Source organism: Tyto alba, unplaced genomic scaffold (genome assembly GCF_018691265.1).
Source record: "Tyto alba isolate M040663 unplaced genomic scaffold, T.alba_DEE_v4.0 Super-Scaffold_2, whole genome shotgun sequence".
In the NCBI taxonomy this organism is placed as follows: domain Eukaryota; kingdom Metazoa; phylum Chordata; class Aves; order Strigiformes; family Tytonidae; genus Tyto; species Tyto alba.
This window is the reverse complement of record NW_024881282.1, coordinates 29,029,759-29,053,908: the sequence shown is the minus strand read 5'-3', so window position 1 is coordinate 29,053,908 and position 24,150 is coordinate 29,029,759. Positions and strand designations below refer to the sequence as shown.

The window sequence follows — 24,150 nt, the reverse complement described above, 5'->3', positions numbered from 1 at the left end:
AGATGGGAGAGAACCCCTGGGCAGGGTAGCAGTGTGCACAGCAAGGCAGCGCGGGGAACGATGGCCCAGATGCCTTCTGCTGATGGCACCTTCTGCTCTAGGCCATGTCATCAAATGCTTTGGCTTGTGCCTATTGGCTGCTACCTACAGAACATATCTAAATTCAAAATAAGCTTATCTTTCCTCTATTCCCAACAACAGGGACTGCAAACTGTATTTTAGTGGATAAGTATTGGTGAAAAATCAGTGCTAAAGAGGATTATTCTCACTGGGTGCTGTTCTAAGCCTGTAGCATGCCAGAGTAGAAGGCACCATCTCCAAAAAAGGGATTAGAGGGAAACCAACATAATGGGGAAAGAAAAGGGGCTTATGGGGGTCAAAACATGTTTTTAAGACTGGCCTATTACCCTGAAAGTGATGTACCTTTCCAGGATCTAGAATAGACATGGTTAGAAGATCAAAGGGGAAGGTTTTGACATCTGACAAGACTAGTGGAGGTGCCTGTGTGGGTGGGGGATGCTCAGTACCTTGATCACAGTTGAGGCCATATTTGCCTTTGATGCAGCTTTCGCAGGCTGTACCAACAAACCCCTCTCCACACTCGCAGACGCCCGTGCCGTTGATGCCATCCAGGCAGACGCCATTTCCAAAGCAGGCATTGCCTGCTTTCCCTGGGCAGGGCTGGCACTGCTGCCCGAAGAAACCTGCGCAGCACTCCCTCGTCTGGAAACCCAGAAATGCCGTGCTGAGGGTCAGGGTAGCAAGCATGGCGGCAAGCATGCGGCTGCTGGGTATTGGGTCTTGGGACTGCTGTCGGGTGGAGGTGAACTATAGATCTGGATCTTTAGCAGAACATCCCTGCTGGTCTCTGGCCATGGTCCTTACTGTGCTGGAGCTCAGGCTGCCACCCCAAGTCCTTGGTAGGACCAGGTGCCCTCAGCCACCCCAAGGAAATGTGGATGAGATTGCTAGGGACAAGCATGGGGTTATCTTTCCCAATCCTGTGCTCCCTCTGCACCACATTGACTACCAGCCCTTCCTATGCTGCGGCCATCAGCAAACTTTAACATTCCAACCTCTGCTGCATCCAGAATAAAAGGCCTATAAATATATTGTCAGGGACCACCTTGATGTGCTTCGTGTGTTTAGTGGGGATTATGAGGAGGGTGAAGTTCAGGGATAGGGGTTCCTGGCTTTTACTGAGACAGAAACAGTGTACTCACAATGACAGTTTTTGCACACTTTATCTGGCACCCAATCTGGATGGTGTACATTCTCATGTTGTTTTCTGAGAGGATGCAGTATTTCTTCACTCCTGCCTGAACAGAAATTGGAGAAGCAGCTGCACTTCTGAGTAATATCAATCAGCTAGTTTCAAATGTTTTAAAAAATGGGACATTAATGTATGCTGTGCTTCTATAAGCCCAACGGAGGGGCTTTCTCAGAGAAATTCAGGTGCCAGGAAACTATAGGTCTTATTGTGGTTGGCAAGGACCTGCAAAATATCTGCAGTTCTCATGTCTTGGACCTGGACATCCTAAGTCTCTATTCTCCAAGTGTCCTGGTGACCAGAACTCACAGCGTATTGTTGGGTCCAGGCTGGGTTTGCCCTTCTGTACATCTCTGATTCAAAGGGCTAAAAGTTGCTTCTATAATTCCTCCTGTAGCAAGGATACTTCAGACCATGCTCAACTCCCTCAGTTTTGCATGGTAGAGGTAACATTTGCAGTTAGAGGAGGCTTCGGTTGTCCCAGTGTATACTAGAAACTGGTCTTTCAGGATAAAACTACCTTCAAGCTACTCTTGATTCTACTCCCTTGTTCTCAGGGTAGATTGAGTCTATTGACTGTAAGTAATGTATGTAGCAGGCTGAACTAACTATGATAACTCTTGTTGAAATGGAGGCAATTATATTAAAACCAAGATTGAATGCATCTCTACTCAGTTTTGATTAAAAAAAAAAAAAAAAGGCATTAATGATAAAATACTTACTATTTCTTTTGTTCCTGGAGGACAACTTGATGTCTGTGAACAGCTTCTGCACTTTTCCTTAAGCAACACAGATGGGAGGTAGTTAACAGGTTGTAAAGAGCTGAAGACAGGTTACTTAATAGAAAATGCATAATTTCCAGTTGTGTTTCTAAGTCTAGCCCTCAGGGTGCATAGTCAGGATAACCCCTCTGTAAAGGTGGTGAGCGTAGATGGACTGCTCAGTAAGGAAGAACATCCCCACCAGCAGGTCTGTAGGGACACCCCATGTGAAGCCTTCTTCCAAGGGGAAGAAGAAAGAAAGCTCTTTTGGATATTTCTCTTTGCTCTTCTAAAGCAATGCTTCCCAAAGGCCTCCCCATTGAAAGCACAATAAGAGGTAAATCCTGAGCTTGCACACACATTGCCTGTGGTGCATGGGCAGATTATACCTGGTATGAGTTTTCCATTTCTATGTCCTACTCTATATGTGCGTGTGAATCATTTGCACACGTAAGGTCAGTTTCTGAAAAATGCTTAGATACACGTTGTACCTAGTACACGATGTTTAGTATTATTCCTGTTTAGCTAACTATGACCTTATTTTAGCAAGGCTTAAATAAATGTTTAAGTATATTGCTGCATTTCAACATATCAGGGAAAATAATTTTCCATGGGAAAACAAAGGACTATGTGCAAATGACCTGAGAGTAAAGCTAGGGAAAAGCATTGAGTGAAATATACTCAAATACAGGACTATATCCCCAGGAAAAGAATTAGGCTGCAAAAGGTCACACCTGTTAAATTTTCTTTAACTGAAGCACAAGTCTCACTCTTTCTTCCTTGTCTAGTTTGTTGAATGTTCCGTAAAAAGGGAGGTAAACTACCTGTTTGCTGCCCTATTTGACTCACTCAGGAGAAAAGATAAAGAAAATGTTTCTCTACTGGTTTGAGGAAATTGAGTAATGTAAACCTCTTTATATTTCATATATAAAAGGAACACAAGAGGGAGAATACTCAGAGGGTATGAGGAGTTCGTGTGTATGTGCAGTAGTAATTTACACTTGGGATGAAAAATTTTTCCATAATAAAGTATTTTATTTTCATTTTTTTTTTCCACTTGTTTACTTTATAAACAAGCGACCTGGCTAAGAAGATGTATTAGAATACTGCATTACAATTATTTTCTGAAAATTAAAGCTCAGGAATTGCTTATTCCTGTGCTACTCTGATTATATTTTATCTAAGCTGTCAGTACACTGTCTGCAGGATCAAAGCTGTTTTAATAGATGCTAAAACTCTGGCAGGAATATCTGTTGTGGAAAATGTGTACATTCCTTACTGAGAAATAGTGTCACTTTTCCTGTACATTTGAGCTATTTGGCTATAGATCTATCTGATGGGCCTTTAAGCCATCTATATGAAGAGAACCACTTACAATGATCACAGTATCATTGATGTCACATCTGTTCTTCTGGATTTCTAGGACCTTTCCCAAGCCATGAATTATTCCTTTGTCTGTTGCAACGTTTGTATAGATTATAGGTGCATCATTTATGAATAGCTGCAAAAGAAAAGCCATCAGTTACCAAACAGCTCTGCTGCTTTCTAGCTATACGGTAACGAGAACAGTAGGAGATGAAAGGAGGATCAGTGTGCAAGTCTCACTTCAGGAAAACCTACCAATGTAGTTAACTTCAAATACTTGCTCACATTTCAGTTGCATTTAAGAGCTCCACTGGCCTGGAGGGCATGAGATGACTTGCAGCCTGCTGAACTTCCTTAGCAACAGGATTGGGCAGAGCAGCTTTTTCCACCGTGGGATGTAAAGGTAAAGGGTTTGAAGAAGGAGCCTAAAGCAAGCCAAGAGCTGGGTCTGCTGGCTATGGGGGATGAGAGGCTTCAGGAAAGCCCTCCCAGCTGCTTCTTCAAGGAGGACTTTCATCATCTCACTGCTACCCCACACTCTCATTGTGCCCTCACCACCAACAGCTCCATGAGCAGATACTTTTCCAAGGGTCTGTCATGGGCAGAGCAAACAGCAGAGCTGAAACTGCTTTGGTGAGAAACTTTCTGTCCTCCTTTGCCATTTCCCAGAGGCAGCTCTGGGACAGAGAAGAAGGAGGACCAAGTTCCTTTCCTGGCTGTGCCACAAAACTGGGTGTGTTGTTTAATCTTGTTGTGCCTGATTTTCCTGTGAGTGGTGTTGAAAGGCAATTCATATTTGTTGCCCAGTGCTTCGAGCTCTTAGGATTGTAAGTGGAATAAATCCACAGAATATAGAATTAATGTTTTATAAATGAAGGTAGGTTTCTAATAGCTCTTGGAAGTCAGATTAATGACTGCTTTGTACTGCAGACTCGTGGCTGCTAGAGAAAAATGTCCACCACAATAGCTTTGAAAATGCACTGCTAAATGTGAACAGCAAAACTGAAATCAAATTAAATCAAAGATCTCTTCATGGGTGACTTTGAATTAAGCAAGCCCGAGTGTGACAACTTCTGTGCTATTATGTCCCAGAAGTTAATGGGGGCTGCACATCTCCTTTTGGCTGCGTGTTAGTTTAAAGTTGAAGATGGATTTATAAAAAGCAGGAAATGTGTTTTTCCAAGCAAGTGCAGACGGCAGTACCTGGCCATTGTGGAGGAAGAACCCAACCTGGTAGGAGAACCCTAGCATGGTCTCCCTGTGCATGCCATTGTGCAGGTTGTTCTTCAGGAGCTTCTCATCCAGCACAACGTGATAGCGGATTTGGCCTTCATCCTGCAAATGCACAATTACATTCAGAGTTATGTAACAAAGCATGAAAAGTTATTAAGGATAGCTTTTCCCAAAGGGTGTAAGCTGAACATAGATTGCCTGAATTTAAGCAGAAGCTTTGCCAGCCATCAGATTATTTCATATTTTCTACAGTGGAGAGCCTGCATTCCTGTTATGAATAAACTTTTATGGACCATGGAGGATGAAAGGCTACTGAACTAGTGGGACCATGGTTTTTAATTGAGCCTGGCAGTGTCTCTTTCTGTATATAGGACAGGCTGACAGATTCAGGGAAAAATTAGCCAGATGGCTTTTTTAGGGCTCTGAACTTAATGAGTTCATTTGACATCAAAAGTTGCGTATTCATGACTGATTTTATAAACTTGCCTGTACTCATTCCTTCTTCCTTTGGTAATCCTTGAATCACCTATAGATGAATATTTACAGTAGTTTATAGTGTGGTTTTTTTTTGTTTTTTTTTTTTTTTTGTTTAAATCTTTAAGGTAATCTTCAGTCAATGAAGTGTTAGAGCCACACCTGTTAATTGGAAAGTTTTGTATGCCTCATTGCTGGAATGCATTCATTTTTCATTGATGTGGTGAAATTATTCTCCGTACATCAAAATTTTGTGAAGGCTTCCCAAGGTCTCTGCATCTTGTTTTGAAGCAGGGGACTCCCAGAGCTCTCCCTGATGTGGAGGAGGAAGCAGAACCAGGATGTGTTTGTGAGAGAAGATGGGACATTTGGAGGGTTTAGGAGCTGCTTAGCCAACAGATATAGTGCTGCTGCTGCAGCTCTATGTCTTTGTAATAAAAGGTGCTTGTGGGAAATCCTGTTACCTGCTGTCCCCTTGCTCTGAACGTTCAACCTGCTCCTTGCTCTTTCATTCCTTCAAAAGTGTGTGAAAGCATGAAGCAACCCCAGGCTGCAAGATTTGTCATGTTGCCTGGCTTTGCCCCCAGGGTGAAATTGTGGTCTTTACATCTCTTAGTGTGGGACCTATTCAATTTTGATATCCACAGATTTGACAAAGAAATATTTGCAGGCAAGAAGGTGGGAATTACGATAGAGCTAATCTCCATCAGTGTCCAACCCTATTTAATCCTCCTGACTTGGGTGATTTGGAGAAAAAGCTAACTCTCCTCCATCTTAATTTAATCACCAGCAGAGTGAGAACAACACCTTGCTTCATCGAGGCCAAGAAGTGGGGTTTCTTCCCTGTGCTGAGCTTTTCCCTCTGTGGCAGTTTTGCCCAACGTGTTTCATGAAGAGGATAAGGCTTAGGCAGGCCTAACCTTACGGTTGTTTTCTGATTTTCTTTGTCAGATTGCCACACCAGTCAAGGTTGGGAGGATGGAAAAAAGACAAAAGAAACATCAGTAAATAGTGGAAATATAAAAGGATTTTTGTGTGTGTGCAACCCCTATCCAATGGGAATGATGTCTTAGGTGTGTCTCAAAATTTGCTATAAATGCTTCTTACAGAAATGTGTCATGAAACAACTGAAATAGCATTCAAAAGTCATTTGAGGAGATGAAGCTTGATCATATGTGAATTCTTCTGGTGAGGCAGCAAGCAGGACTTTTGCTGTGGGTCTGCTAGTTGGTGGTAAATGTTTTGAGATGTGTCATTTGAACCCCATGCTCCTCAGCTTCCTGGCTATAAATGGAGACCATGAAAGTAGGGACAGAGTGCATCAGGGTAAATATTTATGGGAGAGACAGGGAAGTATTAATGTAATTGAGCAAGTCATGGGTAAAGCTTCCTCTGCAAGATGTGGCTCTCGATACGCATGCTTGATAAAGCTGTTTCAAACTGGATCAAATGCAAAGAAAAGCGCTGCGATGATGCAGGAAACAGATAGTTTATCATGGGAGGAAACTAATAGGCTTGAGAAGGCTGTTTGGCCTTGTAAATATGTCAGGGCCCAAATGTCAGAGAGAGAAAGTTGTTCCAGCTAAAGCATACTCCTGGTGTTAGAATCAAGGGATCTAAACTGGCCAGAGGTGTGCTGACAAAATAACATAAACTAACTCTGAGCATAAGGACTGAGGTTGGCAGCGAAGGGATGGACATGTCTGTGCTGGGGTAGGAGCTGGTGGCCAAGTCAGGCATGAGCCTGGTGTGGGGCTCCTGGGACTGGGCAACAGCAACGGGGGTTGCCTGAGGAAATTTTTCTAGCCAGGAAAATTTAGGAAATTTTTCTGAGCCCTGGGACTGGCCAATGATGCTTGTAAACTGGGATTAGAAATGGCCTGCAGAAAGTGGCTGGGCAATAGCTTTCCTGCAGGAGTGACAGGGCAAGCATCTTGATAGTTTTAAGAAAGAGTTGGAATATTTTTGTGGCATTATTAATGATGGGGTTGCCAGTGATGACAGAGGCTCTGGACATGTTCACTTAAGAAACTCATTTCAGTGTTATTCCTGGTCATTTCTGCACTAATCTTCTTTGAAAAAAATCCCCCAAAGCATTATATTGATGAAATGTCTGATATTATCAGCATGGTTTTAATCTAGAGAAAGACAAACCCCAGAACAAACAGCTATGCTCTTCTGACAAGCCAGAAAAACATAGGTGGATCCATCCCTCCTCACCGTCTCTGTTGTTAAAAACAAAACCAAACTTAATGCATTTCTGGAAAGCAAATCCCTTTTCTTATTTCTGTGTCCTCTCAATCTACCCACTTGAAACTGAGATGAGATACTGAGTTGTTAAGACAAGTCTTGTGAGCAATACGTACCAGAGTAGCAGACTTTTTATCCCTGAGGTAATTTTCTATGGCATCATTATTTGGGGCAAAGACTGTATATGTATTCGCAGCTTCTATTTCATTTGTCAGGCTGTATTGCTGTTGTGAAACACATAAAAACGAATCAGAATGACCACTAGTAGTCTGATACCAGTCGAAATGTAAAGAAAGCAGGGAATTGCTTCTATTCTTAAAACGATGTGAAAGCTCACAATAAGGTATCCCCTGAAAATGGAGTAATCAGGCATTTGCTTCAGGCGGGCCAGCAGCCTTGGCATGACAGTGCTGCGGAGCGGGGTCAGAACCTGAAAAGGGAGCAGATATCCCATGTCAGTGTGTGTGCACATGCTGTTGTTGTACCTGCAGGGATCAGATGCAGGACAAAATGCTATTTTGTGAAAATAATACTTTTTTTTTTTTTTTTTTTTCCCCAAAGCTGTTGATTATTTTCCACTGCTTGTGGTGCAGTGGAACAAATCCTCCCTGTGTGGCTGTATACCTTATCAATAACGTGTATGATCCCATTTGTGGATGCGATGTCGCCAGCCACGATGTGAGCGCCCTCGAGGGTGAGGTTCTGAAAGAGGGAGAGGAGATGGGGTTTGCTTTCGCATTACAGTGGTGGCACTTTCCTAGAGGTTCATGCTGTAGATTTCGACACCTTCCAAAATGCTTGCCTGGGGCCCCACCACAACTCCACTCGCAAAAGCCCGCACCAGAGGCCTGGTTACCCTCAGGGAACCGTGCATAGGACAGAGGATTTTGGGATTCTCTGCTGTCCCCTGCATGCAGACCCATGGGGTTGCTTGCCCTGGGACAGTTACTCGGTGTAGGTGTGCTCACCTCCACCCCATGGCAGGATAAGCTCCTGTGCTGATTCACGCCCTCCTGTTTCTGTACAGTTTTAGGGAACCTCATTTTTGATGTTTCCCTTGGGGCATGGAGGTAGGGGGAACTTTTCCTTCCCTTAGTGGGGATGAATTGCTTAAATGTGCCATATATATTTCCAGAAAATCTTCCTCAGAACATGGAGTACTAAATAAAAATGCTGAGGTGGGAAAGGCTGTCAGCTGTACTTATTTACCATTAAAAATACCTCTGGGTGGTTTGGGACTATCAGGTTGCACATGCAGACATGTGCATGATATCACTGCTCCTACCTTCCCAGTTCCCTAAAAAAAGTTACTGGGTCTTCTTGGTGCCCTTTGTCTTAAATTAGTTCACACAGGGCTGCTCCAGGCAGGGACTGTACTTCCGCTTGGATATGAGACTGTCCAGCATTTGTAGGAGCTACTGAGACATTAAGAATAAATAACATTGTGGACAAATTTCAGCTAGGTAAAGTGGTAAAGAATCAACTTAATGTTTCTCTCAGAGTGTCCAATATAATTGATCTAGTCCAATTTTATGACACTGTCTTTTTTAAAATACAGGTGCATAATGTCTGTGTGTTTTTTTAATACAACAAAATCAGTGGCAGTGATGATCGGGGTTTGGTGTATGATACCACAGTGGTTTGCAGGTCATCTCACCCCGTTTTCTTTAGACAAGTGTAGGAAGTTGCTCTGTAGAGATGTTGGCAGCATGTCAGAAGACGATAAATTCTGGAAATCAGCAAAGCTGTAAGCTCCTGTCAATACATGATACCTAAAGGAAATTAAATGGATTTGAAGGTTTTGTATTTTATCTTTTTTTTTTTTTTTCAGATAAATATGCTTAGTGTGTCTAAAACTGGTGTAAAGCAGGAATTGTTTATACAATATCTAGTTCAGCTATGTTCCGATCTTAGCTAGGCCTTTAAACATTTCTGACATAATATAATTAATGCCTTTGTTTTTAGTGGAGTTGCTATTGAGATTTATATCACTGTGACTAGAATGGGAATTCTATGTCCCTCTCTTATAATAATAGCTGTCTTGCTCTAGTGTCTTCAAAGCAATGCTTGTTTGGCATAAAAAAGCAATTAATTTAAAAAAAAAAAAGCAAAACTGCAAACCATTAACATACTTCAGTAGAGTTGGGAAGTTACTCTTTGACATCCAAAAGGCTTTCTCATCTTCATCCATGTTTTCAATCGCTTGGAGGGAAGGCACAAGGACAGTTAGGTTTGAGGTGGTGGACAACACCGAGTTTATCTCAGCCTCCTGCATGAAAGTAAAGAGGGTAAAATAATTAGTTCTAAGGATGATCTATAAATAGCAGCAGGTGACTTTTTAGCAAGGTGGAGTATGTGACATGCTTTGTGACCAGCCTGGAGTGGAAAAGCTATTATACTGAGCAATGACTTGATCAAAAGTACTTAGAGCTATACAAAAATGGTAAATGGGTGTCTATTTTTTACAGAGTAGTTTGCCAACATTTAAAGAGCAGAAGCAATGTTTAGGTCAGAATTGTTTTTTACTATGGAACACATAAATTACTTCCCACAAAAATTCATCTGTCTCATGGATTTGATTTTATCTATTTGAATGTTAAAAAAAAAAAAAAAGTCATGGTGATAAATGTTAGTGGTTACTGATAACCTCAATTAACCAGCTCTTACAGAGCACTCCATGCTATATAATAGAGGATTATGAACCATGAAATAAGAAACCCACGTAACACGTTGTTCCCATTTGGAATAAGACTATTTAACATGGCTGGGATTTTTCAAGATGTCCAAGGGATATCTGTGCCCACCAGAACTGCAATGGAGCTTGCTGCTGACAGCTCTAATTTTAGATGGAGGATGTGAGCTCTGTCCTGTGCATGGACTGCTTCATCCTCCATATATTTGTACCTGGCTTAAGGATGGAGAGAGCCCCCACTAGAGAGGATTTTTGCAGTTGTGTGGATTTTTTTGTGGGGTATAAAAGGGACAACTAAAGATTTTAATGTGATTTTGCTGAAGGTGTGGTTCTCCAAACTTTTCACAGGCTCCACAACTTGGTATTTTTGATACTGCAAAACTTGGGGGAGCAATACGAGCTTGGGTTCTACCTTTTTGCAGCTGGTATGCTGCCGGGAAACTGGCTTGTTTTGGATAGTCCTTTAATACCCATACTGGCTTTTAAATCAAGAAGGGAATCAGTTCCCTTAAATAGCTGGGAATTTTGTCTATGTTAAGATCATCTTTCTTTCTAGCTATCATCACTGTCACCTTCCAAATATTTAAATACAGAAATAGCAACAGACTTCCCTTTCTCATCCTTCCTGACCAGCAAGAAAAATACTTAGTTATGAAAACTGGTAAACATCACATTCCTGCTCAGTTATGAAGTTAAAAACTCCACAGATAGATATACCTCCCTATTTTGCTCATGACTGTAGCTATCACTGTTTAAAGGATGCCATATTTCTGAAGTGTAGCAGAAATTTCCACATTCTTGTTTCAATAGTTTTTACATAATCTGCTCCCTGATTCCACCCCCCTCACCCCTGCCCCTCTTCATTATCTAAAGAGCACATTAGCAGGTGAACAGCCTTTCCTATTGTGCTCATTTCTTTAACTTCACTAGTTTCTCTATACTGTGTCCAGTGCTGCAGCTTGAGCCCTGGGCCAGGCAGATAGCTAATTTAAATTAGCCACAGTGGCCTCTCTTTTAAGCAGCTCCCTGAGGTCCCTGTTGCAATTACATGCCTTAATGATCCCTGAGCCATTTAACTTTGGAAAGCTTGAAAACAGCTATACGCAGTGACTTCTGCTCCTGATGTTATTCATTAACATATCCCTGTTCCTTCCTGTTTGCCATGTATTTACTATATGCTTCTTATATTTAGGTCCTAAGTTCTTTGTGGGAGAAACTGGTTTTCATCTTTATCAGAGTGGTGTAGGACCTCTAATGTTACTGCTGCCCTAGTAATAAATGATAATATGTGAAAATAAAAAGTAGACAGTGACAGTCAATCTATCTAGAACTTTTTTTCCATCTAAATTGTTGTTTCTTCCCTAATCTGAAGCCAAACAAGCTAATCTGTTTCTTTGTGTCCTGCACCTCTGTGAAGCCTGCACAGACTGAGTTTTTTCCTTGTTGCTTGCTGTGGCAGCAGTGGACTGACCAGATATACGGTTGCATTTTCCTGGCGTGGGATTCAGTGAAAATAGGAAGGGTAAGGCCTTTCCTTCCCTTTCCACTTGCTTGTGGTTTTGTTGCATGAGAGAAGTTGGAAGGAGCCCCTTGGCATATTCAGGCTTTGCTTGTAACCCACTGGTTGTCATCTGGACTAAAGAGTATTTATGTACCCAGCTAGTCATGGCTTATGTAGCCCCCTGACTCAGCGAGTGGGCTTGTAACTTGCTCTTTTGCTTGTGGAGCTTCCTTCCTTGCCTGAATTTGCGACCAGGCAGAAATAGGGAATCAGATGATCAGTCCTGCTGTGACTGGTGGGAGAGGCACTCTGATACCTCTCCAGAGTTTAGGCCTATGATGTGTGATGGGAATATTGCTGTGAGGTTCCCATTTTTAAAAGCTGAAAGGTTCACGTTTTTCTGCAAACATACTAAAAAAACAGCCATGAAGTGTACTTACATTAATCCACTGGTTAAATACAGCTGCTTCTGATAGAGTAGATAACTCCTAATTAGAAATAGAAAGAGAGAACAATGAGTAGGTAAGCTATAATTAGCTGTACCAAAGTACTCTTGCTGTAGCCTGTAGTGTAACTTGCCAGGTGTATGGCCTGGCTGATGTGACATGGAGGACGTTTTCAGTGTGTGTGAATAAAGGAGGACATTTGTGTTTTTCTAGTACTAATACTTTCTGGTAGTGGGAATAGAGTGAGTTACCAACTCTTTGAAAATCAGGCCATCTATTGCTTATGTGTATTAGGTGTTCCTGACCTTGAAACCTGATATGTACTGACCTCAGGCTAAGTGTTAATTTTCTGGGAATGTAAACCTAAATCTTTTATTCAATGCAAAATTAATTGAAAAAAAAGGTATGTTGTTTTGCTTCTTACATATCATACTGCAAGTGGAGAGCCTTTTATTCTGCCATGATACTTCAAACAGAGACAGATGATGGTATGAGCAGGGAAGGTAGATAGTGCTAAGAGCCATGTAAGATTATTGCCAATGGCTGGGAGAGCTGACACTTTCATTTTTCCTATGCTGTTAAATGCATATTTATTTCACCAATTTTTTTGTTTTGATTTTATTTACCTGCCAGTCAACATGGTTTGTTTTAACATGATAAATTGACCATTTCCACTGAGATAGACCTCAAGGCAGAACTTCAGAAGAGCTGGTTGCTTGCTGCTTCCAGCTGGGAAGTCGAGTGCTTAGCACTTCTCCATGCTAGGCCTCTGGGGATGGCATTTTTCAATTTGTCTTAAAGAAATATGCTTGAATCTCTTAGGCTCTTTTCCAAATTCTGTTTTTTAAACACAACAGATCATTTTTGTATCAGGCAAGAGTCTCCAGCAGGAATGCTGCAGATAGCACTGGTGGGCGTCATATTTTTCAAACTGTTTATGATGGCTTTGCTATCTCTCTGGCTAAGATCCAGTGTGAGAACAGTGCTGTAGGTTCTGTGCTCAGAGAAGATGACCATCTTACTTACATCTGCAACATTTCCATAGCATATTCTGCCATCTCCTTCATAGCCCTTCGGGCACACACACTCCCAGCCATGCGAAGACTCAAACTGACAAATTGCCTTTGAACCAGAAAGAGAGAAACTTCGTCAAGTACTCAGGAAACAACTTGAGAGCAAGGATGGCCTGTAAAGCCTCTTACTGAAACTCATTCATATACAAACATGAACCTAACAAAGGTTTTTCATACCATCTTCCATGGATGTCCTCACCCTCCTACAGAACAAACGCCACCAGCTGAGGGCACTAACTCCCTCACCTGCCCACCATGCACTGAGTCTACAGCAATCTTACTCCCCCCTTTCTTGCTTCTTCCCTACATAAAATGGGCCCTGTTCCTTCACCCGACAGTAGCAGATCCATCCTTTGCTCCCCAATGTGCTTTGTTTTAACTCTGTCCCTGTGTCCTGCCTGGGGCTGGTGTGGCTCTTGCAGGAGCTACAGAGCACAGCAGAGACTACGCAGAGTTGCGTGACGTGGGTAAATATCCCAACAGGCTAGTGCATCCCAATTGTAATTTCTGGCAGAGAAGCAGCATTTATTTACTCCAGACTTGAGATAGTCCTTCTGTACAGGCAGAATTAGGAGCAGCCCTTGCAGTCTGTCCTCAGCGCACATACCATACTGACATGGTTTTCGTAGCATTTTTGGTGTTTGCAGTGCTGCTTGGAAAGCTTTGTTCCAACTCAAACAGAAACTGCAGGCTTGAAATGGCAAGGAAATTCTATGGTGTGTGCAGGAGGCGAGGTGTGATATGTATCTGAACACTTTGTTCAGGGAATGTTTGATTACTCACCAGATGATGACATTTTCCATTTTGTTTGAGGCACGAGTTTATGGGTGTGCATTCAATTCCATTCCCCTGAAATCCGTCCTTACACTTGCAGTCATTCTGTCATTTCAATAAAACACAGCAATTTATTACAATGATTAAAATAGTATGTATATTCTAGACGTGGTGAATTAGTCTCTCTGTGTTTTTTGCGTAGCTCCACTGACTGCAGTGGAATGACACTGATTAATATCTCAAGACCACCTTTATGCCTGACATATACTAATGTACTTACTAAGAAGTGTTTGCTGCCACAATGCCACCGCATAGGAGGGAGGAAGCACTGGGATAGGAACTAAAGGAGACTGCTTTGGATAGAATGTGCCACCTGGAAATAACCTTGTATCTAGGAGGGAGAGGAAAATTTGGGGAAGAAAACAGGGTAGGAAGTGCTGACAGCAAAATGGGTGAGGAGTAGTGCAGAGGGTGGCAATGAATGTGGGAGGACGTACCTGACCCGGCCCAACGTATATGCAGGTGGCATTTTCGTGACACCCTGCCACGGTGGGCAGCAGGCAGTTGTTGATAGCTGAGCAGTCCCTTCCATCGCCTGTCCATCCTGCCTGGCAAACACATGTGTGCTCTCCTGGGCCCGTCCGAACACACTCGGCCTGGGGGGACATGCAGAGGCACCCGTTCAGGACAGTTAGGTGGCATCTGGCTTTAGTTGTAAGGCTTGTCTAAGCAATAGTGATGCTTCTATCTGGGGAAAGAGCTTGAAACTGCAGTGAAAATTGTGACTGCAGGTGTTTCTGGTCAAACCTTTCTTATTGCCCACTTTTCTGTGGTGTCAGGCTCTGTGGGAAAAGCACATACTTACATTGATATTGCAGCCACCTGGGTTTAAAGCAGCACAAGGATCAGCTTTGCTGCAGCTCATGCCATCTCCCTCATAACCAGGTTTGCAAACACAGCTGTAGAGACAACAGGAGGAGAGAGGCATTAAATGTGGTAGGACAGCTGTAAAGTGAAGTGATTGTTTTCCACTGTAACCTTTTGTTTATAGGCAGCTTAAAATTGGTAACCTTGGGTTCATGATGTAAATAGTTTAAGTATGTACATTATTTTTTTTTTTTCCACAAAATATTGGCTGGGTTATTTAAATCAAATCAGGGATCCATTCTCTGTGTATAAGATGGGGAGTGAAGTTAATTCTGTGCTAATGTGATCTTTGTAAAGGTGAGCTAATAGCTCTAAATTAATTATGAGTTGGGGTTGCTCCTTCTTTCAGTGACACAGAAGATAGCTCTCTCCTTGAAATGTATGAGAATGAGTCCCCCTGTTTCTCTGGGTTATGTCCCATCCCCCCCAGACTAACCCATTTGGAGAGAATATTTTAAGCACATAAGTAACACAGGCAGCATCCCCTCTTCTGCTTTCTGTGGTGACTCGTTATGAAGACACTGGCAAGAGGCAAACTTGCTGTGTGAGGTTGAGTGTGAGGCAAGCACAAGGCAGCTGTAGCAGTAACAGGGGTTTGTGACCAGTCCTGTCAGGACTGGAGAACCTTGTTGAAGTCTGCGGTGTTACGGCATGCAAATCTTACCTGAGTGGTCCAGAATGAGATATCTATCCCCAAACTGCTTGAGAGTTTGTTTTTCAGGAAGGCTCAAACTCCTAATTCATAAGAGGTTCCCAAGAGCCTTGAGATGTTGGTGGGAAGGCAGCCTTCTGAACAGGGGTCATATCCGTACGCATCTATCTTACCAGTGTTAAATATAAGGTACAGGATAGGGCATTGAGAAATCTTAATTATTATCTTGCAACTCAAGGTTGATGTGGTGCATGTTTAAGCTTATTTGCTGCATAACAGTATTTCAGTAGCTGATGTTTGTGTGCTGCTACAAGGCACTGTTTGGATCAAGAAAATAGGACAAAGCTGCAGCATAGTTAATATTAATTACATGCAAGTTGCTGACTTACCTCACTGCACCATTGCTAAGATGACAGTCTGCATGTGCATGGCAGAGCTGTAGGGAGGGCTCACAGGGAACAACCTGCTTATCACAGAGTTTCCCCGTGTATCCACTTCTGCATGATCCAGGAAGACAGATCCCATCACTGTCTATTCGGTTATTGCACTTCCCATAAATGCAGAGGCACTCTACCAGAGATAAATGACAATGTGCAGTTCCCTCATGGTAAAAGGCATCTATCTTTACGTAGCACTTCTTATGAACTGAGTCCTCCTTCTTTTTCTAGAATCTAAACTTTTGTATTTTTAAAGGTGCACGTTGTTGGGAGACTTACTGTTTATGTATCAGAGCTATGTCTTTTCAGGTGTCTTTTATGGGTATCTATTTAAAATTTATTGTGTCTTCAGTGCCCTTATCTATCAATGAATTTCAAAGTACTTCAGAGAAGGCGGAGCAAAATACTATGTCCTTTTAAGGCTAAAGTTATTTCATTGCTCAACTTCTGACATACTATCAGTGACATGGGAAGCCTTTTAATATTGAGTCCACAATCCTACAAATTGCACAGTGCTGGGCTAGTGCACAGAGCAGCAGCACAGACCTACCAGAGCTTTGCTGGGGCTGGGCTGATTAGTATTGCTAGGAGGCACAGCAATGTGCCCAAAGGACATAGTAGGTAAGCCTTCTGCAATCCGAAGTAGTGCCAGTGGTGACTAGTTAAGCCAACATGTACTGCTTTGGCAGGACCAGAGCTTAGGCAATACCACTCTTTCTTATGGAATTTATCTTTTGTTTTTTGTCCATATACCTCTGAACCTTCAAGTGAGCTTTACTTCATAAATGACAGGCTGTTTCATAGCAAAGAAGACTAAAAATGATTTTGCAGATGGGGAATATATCTGTATTTGATGTTGTATGTTCTGTAGACTTTCAAATGTAGTATAGTTTGACATAGCAGGATTAAAACTGTCAGTATATAGAAGATGACTGCTGGAACTATAAGCTATTCAATAGATCAGAAATTATTCAGTAAAGATGGTTATGAAGTGGCCCTAAACACAGTCTGTTTATAGATCTAGATGTTCTTAGATTATATGTATTTCTCATTGCAGGCAGAATCTCTTCTGTTATGGGCAATACCAGATGGGAATAGAATAACAAAGATTTTCTTTTTCAGTTACTTATGTGAGGGAGACAGAAGTGAAAAGAACAATAAATTAATATAAAGCAAACCATGGCCCCTGCAGAAAGCCCAATTAAGTCGGTGAGAATATTTTCATTGACTCTGGGTTTATGATGTCTCCCTTTGAAATAACAAATGAAAGTACCCCAGAGAGATCTTGTTTATCCTCTATAGGTACTGTTTAGTGAGCAGTTAACTCCTACCCTAATGTTACTAGGGTCCAAAAGAAATAGCCCATGCTCTTGAGCTGAGGATATATGGCTTTACTGACCTTTGTCGCACTGAGGTCCATATTTGCCAGGGTCTGAGCAGAACTGACAGCTCGAGCCTTGAAATGCCTCAGCACAAACACAGGTCCCATTTCCACCCAGGCCATCCATGCACTGTGATATAGAAGAGAGTTGATTTCTAGGTGTAAATTGAAATAAGTCTATCCTTCCCCCAGAAAAGAGACTATATGCTTGTCTGTATTATGACTGTGCTAGACTACTATGAAGAACCTCAGCTTTGATGAAAAAGGTGTTTCAAAGCAAGAGCTTTCCCTGTACTTGTACTTTGCTGCTGTGTATTCTACTTCTCTTTGTAATTTTAAAGTGAGAATAGTGAGCTGTGTCATTCTCCTGTGCTGTGCAAAGTAAAAGTATCAGAGTGGGTCACCCAGCCCCAGACTTTCCTGTGTGCTGGTGTTGGAAACACAGAAACCTGCAATTTGGACACCTGAGAGGAGACTGATTCATTTTCCCTCCTCTGTATAACTGAACTTGGAATTCATGGCCATCACTGGACATAAATGGAGGGTGCAGCTCTTGTGGACTCTAACATCCCTGTTGTGCAGAAGTGCTTCAGGGACTTTTGGGACACAGCCTGTCCTCCCTGCCATGGGAGTGCAAGGTGCTGCCGGATGCTCTGCTTACTTGCCCGTTTCCTGAGCAGGGTTTGGTGAAACCTCCTGGACATGGACTGCAGTCAGAGCCAAAGAAGCCTTTGCAACACTTTGGTTCCTGTGAAATAAAGTAAATATCCTTTTTTCCAATGCCTTAGTGTGGAGGCAGTGCACAAAAGACAACTCTCCGTTGTGTTTTGGCCCTCTGGCAAAGGCCTGTAAGGCTAGATGGTTCTTAAAAGGCTTGTGTTGAACCAGAACCACCTTTGCAATGGCCTTATTAAAACTGGGAGGGGCGGGGGGGGGGGGGTATGGCAGCCCAAGAAGGGGATGCACAAACCACCAGATCCTTCTCTTGTTCTTATCATACTCCTCAGTGTTAGAAATCCCTGTCCTGTCACCAGTTACGATTGTGCCTGTGTGTGCCTGCTCCATACTGTGTGTGCTCTTGTATTTGCCAGAGGGAGTGCAGTGCAATTCAGAGGCAGGCAGTCTCCTTTGCATCCGAGATCAGGAACTCAAAGATGTATTTTATCCCAGGGAGGTTCTGTGAAAGCTAAACGTGCTGCTTTGATCTTCCTCCTTCCCCTCTGCACCAATGTGAGATTTAACTGCTACAGAGCCCTAAATGTTTTTCTCAGCTGCATTTTTTGTTTTATTTATGAATTGGCTGCCTGATTCATTTGTTTATCAAGAGCACAGAAATTGTATTTGAAAAAAACCCCTCATTTACATGTATGATTCAAGGGAAATAGGAATTAGCAAAAGGCACTCAAAGCTTACAGATTTGTAGACTTCTCTGCTTGTTACTTAATGGTGGTCATGAAATGCAGAAGCCTATTTAGGAGTCCCAGGAGCCAGAAAGGTAGGAGTACCTCTCAGGGGCTAATGACTTCTGTGAGGACTAGACTTGCCAAGCAGAGCAAGCGGAGCGTGGTTCTTGGGACCATTTTCCATTTATTATTCTCCAATATCATGTGAAGTCCTGGGACAGGAGGAGCTGGGGACCAAGCTGACCTGTTCTTCATGGGTGAGGCTATATGGGGCAATAACAACATCTGGGCTTGGAGCCTTACATGAAAACTTCTGCATTACAGAGTACGAGAGCGTTGTTGTCAATAACATGGCAGCTAAGAAACCTCACGGAGTTTGCCTGGTATTTTGCTCTAAGATTTACAGTAGTTCCTCTCAGCCCCCTGTAGAAGAGTATGGAAACTACGTGGACATCTGCAAACATCTTTTGACTCCAAAAGGGAAGGTCACAATGCAAAAGACAATATTTTGGAAAAATTTTATATATGTTTCACCTGAAGGAACCATAAGTCTATACCTTTATTGTTATATTGCAGGCTCTAGCACAGCCAGTTTTTTGGAAGGTTGGGCCTTCAATAATGCATCTCCGTTTTGAGAAAGGCTAGAACATGCACAAAATAGAAGCATTAGTATTTCTAAGCAACATTATGGTTCTGTGATACAGTCTTGATATTGCAACGTAATTTAACTGGAGAACAGAAGGAACCTTGCTATAGTGTTGGGTTAAAAAAAATCAGAATATTATTGATTTTTTCATAATACCAACTTTCTTTTCATTATTACTGAATAATGGGATATAGGTTATTACTGAATATGGCATATAGGAATAACTACCAGTAAATTTTTATAACATGGGGAATAAAATTCCTGTGGTAGCTAGACTTGAGTTCTGTATGTGGAGAAACATGGAGATTTGTATCTCTCAAATGCAAAGCAGATGGACAAGTTTCAATCCTTTCTGAAGCTGCTTCTGCAGACAGTTGCTTCTGGGGGAATGCTTAATCAAAAGGAAATTTTTAGCAGATGTGAGGTCTGTTTTAAGTGTATCTCTTCTCTATTTTTTATCTACTAACTCTCAAAACATAATAATTGCAATTGTCATTCTTCACCTCTCTCTTCTGCCAAAGCCTGTCTGAAATAGATCTTACTTTACCTGAGAAAAGAGTCAGAGCTTCTGTGAAGTCTATACGGGATCTTGAAACCACAAAAAAAATAATGCTGAAATTACCTGATGCTTTAATCATTGACAAAAAAAGACTAGAGTAGTGCCTATATTTGTATTTTTATGCACTTTCCTGTATTTTTATCTGGCTCTTTTGCTCACTATATTGGGAGAGCAGTAATCAACAGTATTCAACCCCTTCTCCCTCTATGCATTTTGCACAACTGGGGAATCTGTCAGGAGATGTCACTTACGATGGGCTTTGAATCTTGTGGACAGGTAGCCAATGTATATGATAAACAACTTGCACAGATGCCCTAGATGAAAACAATAAGGATCGTCAATTGAAAAAGCATTATACCAACTACTGAGATGCATATTTATGAATGGTATACCCTGTACATTTTAAGTACATCTGTTTTATGACTTTTAACTGTTACAACATGGATCTGGAACTGAACAGCAGTGCCAGGGCTGTATGTGCTGACTATGATTTTTGCGGAGTGGTTGTTCATTTCTACCTTCCCCTTTTTATCTTTACTTGTCCTTCCCCCACTCTCCTCTTTTAAAGAACTGGAAGCTTCCTAAACAGAAGATAAACATGGGCATGATTTCACTGGCCTCCTTTGCTCAATCCAGTGTAATATATTAACTAATATTGTCTGAGGGCCTAGTGCAGTCTGCACACTTCTGTGAGAATTTTTTATTTCTTCCAAGGAAGACTTCAAATTAGTTGAGTCTTGTATACAGACAGTGTGAACAGAAATTTGTCTTGGGTATAAGCAGTGAAGAGAAAAATATTCTTTGATACTGTGTCATAGATCCTGTACTCCACTATGATCCAGTGGTATATAGCTATTTTTATGTCTTCACCTTTTGGTTGCCTTTCTCCACTAGCTAATTTATAACCATGTGGTGGTGACAGAGACTGGCAATTACAGCAGTGAGGACATATAAACTCCTGTGGTAGTTTTAAAGGTGAGCCCTCTGACAAGCTCAACCTGCAATAACTTCAAAGAGGTTGAGTCTTTCAGAGCGTGGATATGCAGTCTGTCAAATCATGTTGCTTGTGACTGCTAATGTCTTGTGTTTCACTCAAGTTAGAATAAATCCTACAGCTGGCATCTGATGTGTTCACTGTGTTTCATAGTCATTGGACAAGTGACTGTGGACGAGTGTGAATTACAGGATTTTTTTTTCCCGCAGATATCACTGGAGCTCTGTGGGGAAAGAAACAAGTATGGGTTTGGATTTAATAGTCCTTCATGTTGTACAGCACTTAAAGGAATAAAGGACCAGACTTAAAAAAGCATTTGGGCATCAAATAGTTGAGATATCAATGACACTATGTTTTAAAGGCCTATCAGTGAAATGTATTTTGCCAAATACATTTGGGCATAATAAAAGCTCTTTGATAAGCTGCGGAGCCATCGCTGAAGCTGATTTAGGCTCTTACCTTTCTTTGTGTTTCTGAAAATCCCTTCAAGTACCTCTTTGCTCCTTTAGAACTTAAAAATCTGGCCAACTGTTGTGGGAAATTTCCCTCTGTTGGCATTGCTCTCATTGCTGCTCACTGCTGCTCAGTGTCACCTACTCTCTCCCTTTTTCCACCTGTCATGATTTCGGCCATTGACATGTACCTGCTCCTTCCTTTTTCTGAGGGTGGGAGTCCTGTCTCTCCCCTCTGTCATGCTGCAGGCAGGGACAGAGAAAAGCATCTGCACTTCCACTCAAGGTCAGATCTGCCCATTTTCAGCAGTGGCTTAAGATACTGTCTTTGCATCGAAGTAACTGAAGCATAAACATCTATGTTCCCATATGTCAAGACTGCCATGGGAATGATGGCCTTGGGGGAGGAGGTAGAGCAGATAGCTGGGGACAGCTTCAGTGCTCAGAGACCATCAAAACTGGCCACAGTCCACGTATCAGGCAGGTAGTGAGGACGTGTTGTCCCTCTTGTGCTGTTTGTGACATTATGAATAATCATTGCTGTTCAGTTAGGCTCAGGTATGGCTTTCAGCATTCAAGTATGGTTACATGAATATGTGTGTGTTAGCATAGTGTTTTCATCTTTATGGATATAAAGATTTTGTAGGTGTGTACACCTACCAATTCCTACAAGGTCCGTTCTTTTAACCGGTACCACATGTAGTATTTACGAGATGGTTTTATTTCTGTTTTCTAAGAGTGATGAAGATGCAGTGAACAGTAAAAACAGTAAAGTCATTGTTTTCTTCTGGTGTTCTCTTTGGTAGCAGTGCTCTGCTTACACCTTGGGTATTAAACTATATTTTAAACTCTGCATGAAGCTTTCAAAGCTGACAAAAGTGCCTAACTTCAGTTTGGGGAATAATTTTTGTGACAGATGCTGTTTGTTTTGTCTTTAAATCATTTTCCTCAGTGTTGCGTTAGGATTGATCGATGGCAGACACGGATTGTAGGTCAGTTCCTGGTAAGGAACTCAAATTACTGAAGTGTTCTGGGTGTTGATTACTTTTTGTATTGGAGATTGCTGTTTGGCACTCTGCCTGGTCTATGATTATATTGCACATACGGCACTTTGTAGTTACTGCCAGAGGTGATAGCTCTTTACTGCCAGCTTTTGTGTTTTTCTTCATTAGATTTTGATGCTGTCCAGCTCTGCTGAGCACCTCTTTCAAGGCTCTGGTTCTGGACTCTCATAAGTTAAGATAGTAAATGTTTTGCATTACTGTACCAGAACTGTTACTGGCCCAGATATGTGCTTGAACATGGCCCAGTAAGAGCGTATTGGAGCCATGCTTACTGCAAATTAAAAACTCGGTCTAATACTTGGTCTTCTTACCAGAAATAGTACTTGAACATTAACAAGTGTAAAGGCCTGTACTGTGTTACCAAACTGAACAAGCTATGTTGAAATCCACCCTTTGAAATATGAAACGGTTTTGTATTTCCTAATTTGAATAAAACTAAGAAAGCAGGGCCAGGGGAATTTGTGGCTTCTGAAAATAACATATTTCTAATGTAATAACACAAAAACTAATTTTGCATTAATATTTTAACTTGCTGGCTCCTTTCCCTGCATATTTAGTAGAAATGAAAATACTGATTTAGAGTAGTTTCCCTGGGAAATTGACACTGCTTAACATGTACTTTTATGCACAGATGTGATTCAGGAACTGAAGGAAAACGTTTGGAGAGACAAAAATATTTAAAAGGACTACTGCAAGAACTAAATATGTTGAAGTGGTATAGGTTGTGCTTATCTGAGTTCCCTGTTTGCAAATTATTTGTATCTGTGTAGTACTGCTAGCCAGGTGGCTGTATGTCATTGATATATTAATTGCCAAAAAATGCCCCATTTTTTAAATGAGAAAGTAGTAGAGAGGAAGCTAGAGTGCCTTGTATGGAGCAATTAAGAGCTATTGATTTGTTGCGACTCTCTTACCATTGCAACTTGACTTCTTGTCTCGTCACACCGATGTGGTAGAATTGGAACAATTGTAGGTGGGATAAGAACTCCTGCAAGAGTATAAATGCGACCATTTTTTGCAACTATATCTGTTTCTTCCATTTCTTCTCCATTCACCAGGATTTTTCCCTATGAAAACATACATTATTATTATTTATAAAATTTTCATAGCTTCTCAATTTCTGATGATTTAATTTCAAGAATTTCTAGTTATACTTACTTTTAATTTTCTATCTATTTTTATTATGCTTGTTTTATGCAAGAAGCATGCAAATCTTGTGCATTTTCTTGAATACTGGTCTACAGTGGTATCTAAAGTTTTCCTCTTAATCTGCACTGTTAGTCTGTAGAACTGGTGAGTAAAAGACTGGACAAAATGAGAAGACTACTGATGACTTCAGACACTGATTTCAGGGGGCATAGGCATGTTTTGGTCCTCTCTCTGACAAAGAGGGGGAAAAGAAAGAATCTGGCATCTATTTAAATTCACAGGACAAAAAAAAAAAAAGAAAAAGAAAGAACATTCTTTCTGCATTTACTCATGCAACTGCTCTGCCTTTACAAGGTTTTTCATAGGTGCATCCCTTCTCCAAAAGTACTGAAAAATTAACACCTTTAAAAAGGTGTTCACTACGTTCATCAGGATCAGAGACCACAATATTAAAGACAATGAAAGAATATATATGTGTGAACTGAGAGATGCTTAAAATAGCCAAAATATGCAAAATAATGATTTAAAATATTTTAAATAGTTTTTTTTTTGTTTTGTTTTGTTTTTTTTTTTTTTTTAACTAAATGAGGATCATTCCTGGACTGGGGCTACTCATAAGAAAAAAGAAACTGCTGGCTGTCCTTATA

General features: G+C 41.4%; 1 protein-coding gene across 1 annotated transcript in view; it reads right to left on the bottom strand.

The window, feature by feature from the left end:
- Window positions 1-24,150, bottom strand: part of STAB2 (stabilin 2) — an 89,136-nt gene that overhangs the window by 36,359 nt on the left and 28,627 nt on the right. Inside the window, exons 18-38 of the mRNA XM_033008027.2 lie at window positions 23,269-23,421; window positions 20,096-20,158; window positions 19,197-19,280; window positions 17,898-17,984; window positions 17,255-17,366; window positions 15,808-15,988; window positions 14,705-14,798; window positions 14,337-14,495; window positions 13,849-13,944; window positions 13,019-13,114; window positions 11,987-12,034; window positions 9,486-9,622; window positions 9,011-9,125; window positions 7,978-8,055; window positions 7,691-7,783; window positions 7,470-7,577; window positions 4,600-4,731; window positions 3,407-3,532; window positions 1,993-2,049; window positions 1,224-1,319; window positions 528-723 (exon numbers count right to left, since the gene is read on the bottom strand). Of these exons, the coding sequence (XP_032863918.2) occupies window positions 528-723; window positions 1,224-1,319; window positions 1,993-2,049; window positions 3,407-3,532; window positions 4,600-4,731; window positions 7,470-7,577; window positions 7,691-7,783; window positions 7,978-8,055; window positions 9,011-9,125; window positions 9,486-9,622; window positions 11,987-12,034; window positions 13,019-13,114; window positions 13,849-13,944; window positions 14,337-14,495; window positions 14,705-14,798; window positions 15,808-15,988; window positions 17,255-17,366; window positions 17,898-17,984; window positions 19,197-19,280; window positions 20,096-20,158; window positions 23,269-23,421 (2,311 nt within the window). The remainder of the gene's footprint in view (window positions 1-527; window positions 724-1,223; window positions 1,320-1,992; window positions 2,050-3,406; window positions 3,533-4,599; window positions 4,732-7,469; window positions 7,578-7,690; window positions 7,784-7,977; window positions 8,056-9,010; window positions 9,126-9,485; window positions 9,623-11,986; window positions 12,035-13,018; window positions 13,115-13,848; window positions 13,945-14,336; window positions 14,496-14,704; window positions 14,799-15,807; window positions 15,989-17,254; window positions 17,367-17,897; window positions 17,985-19,196; window positions 19,281-20,095; window positions 20,159-23,268; window positions 23,422-24,150) is intronic.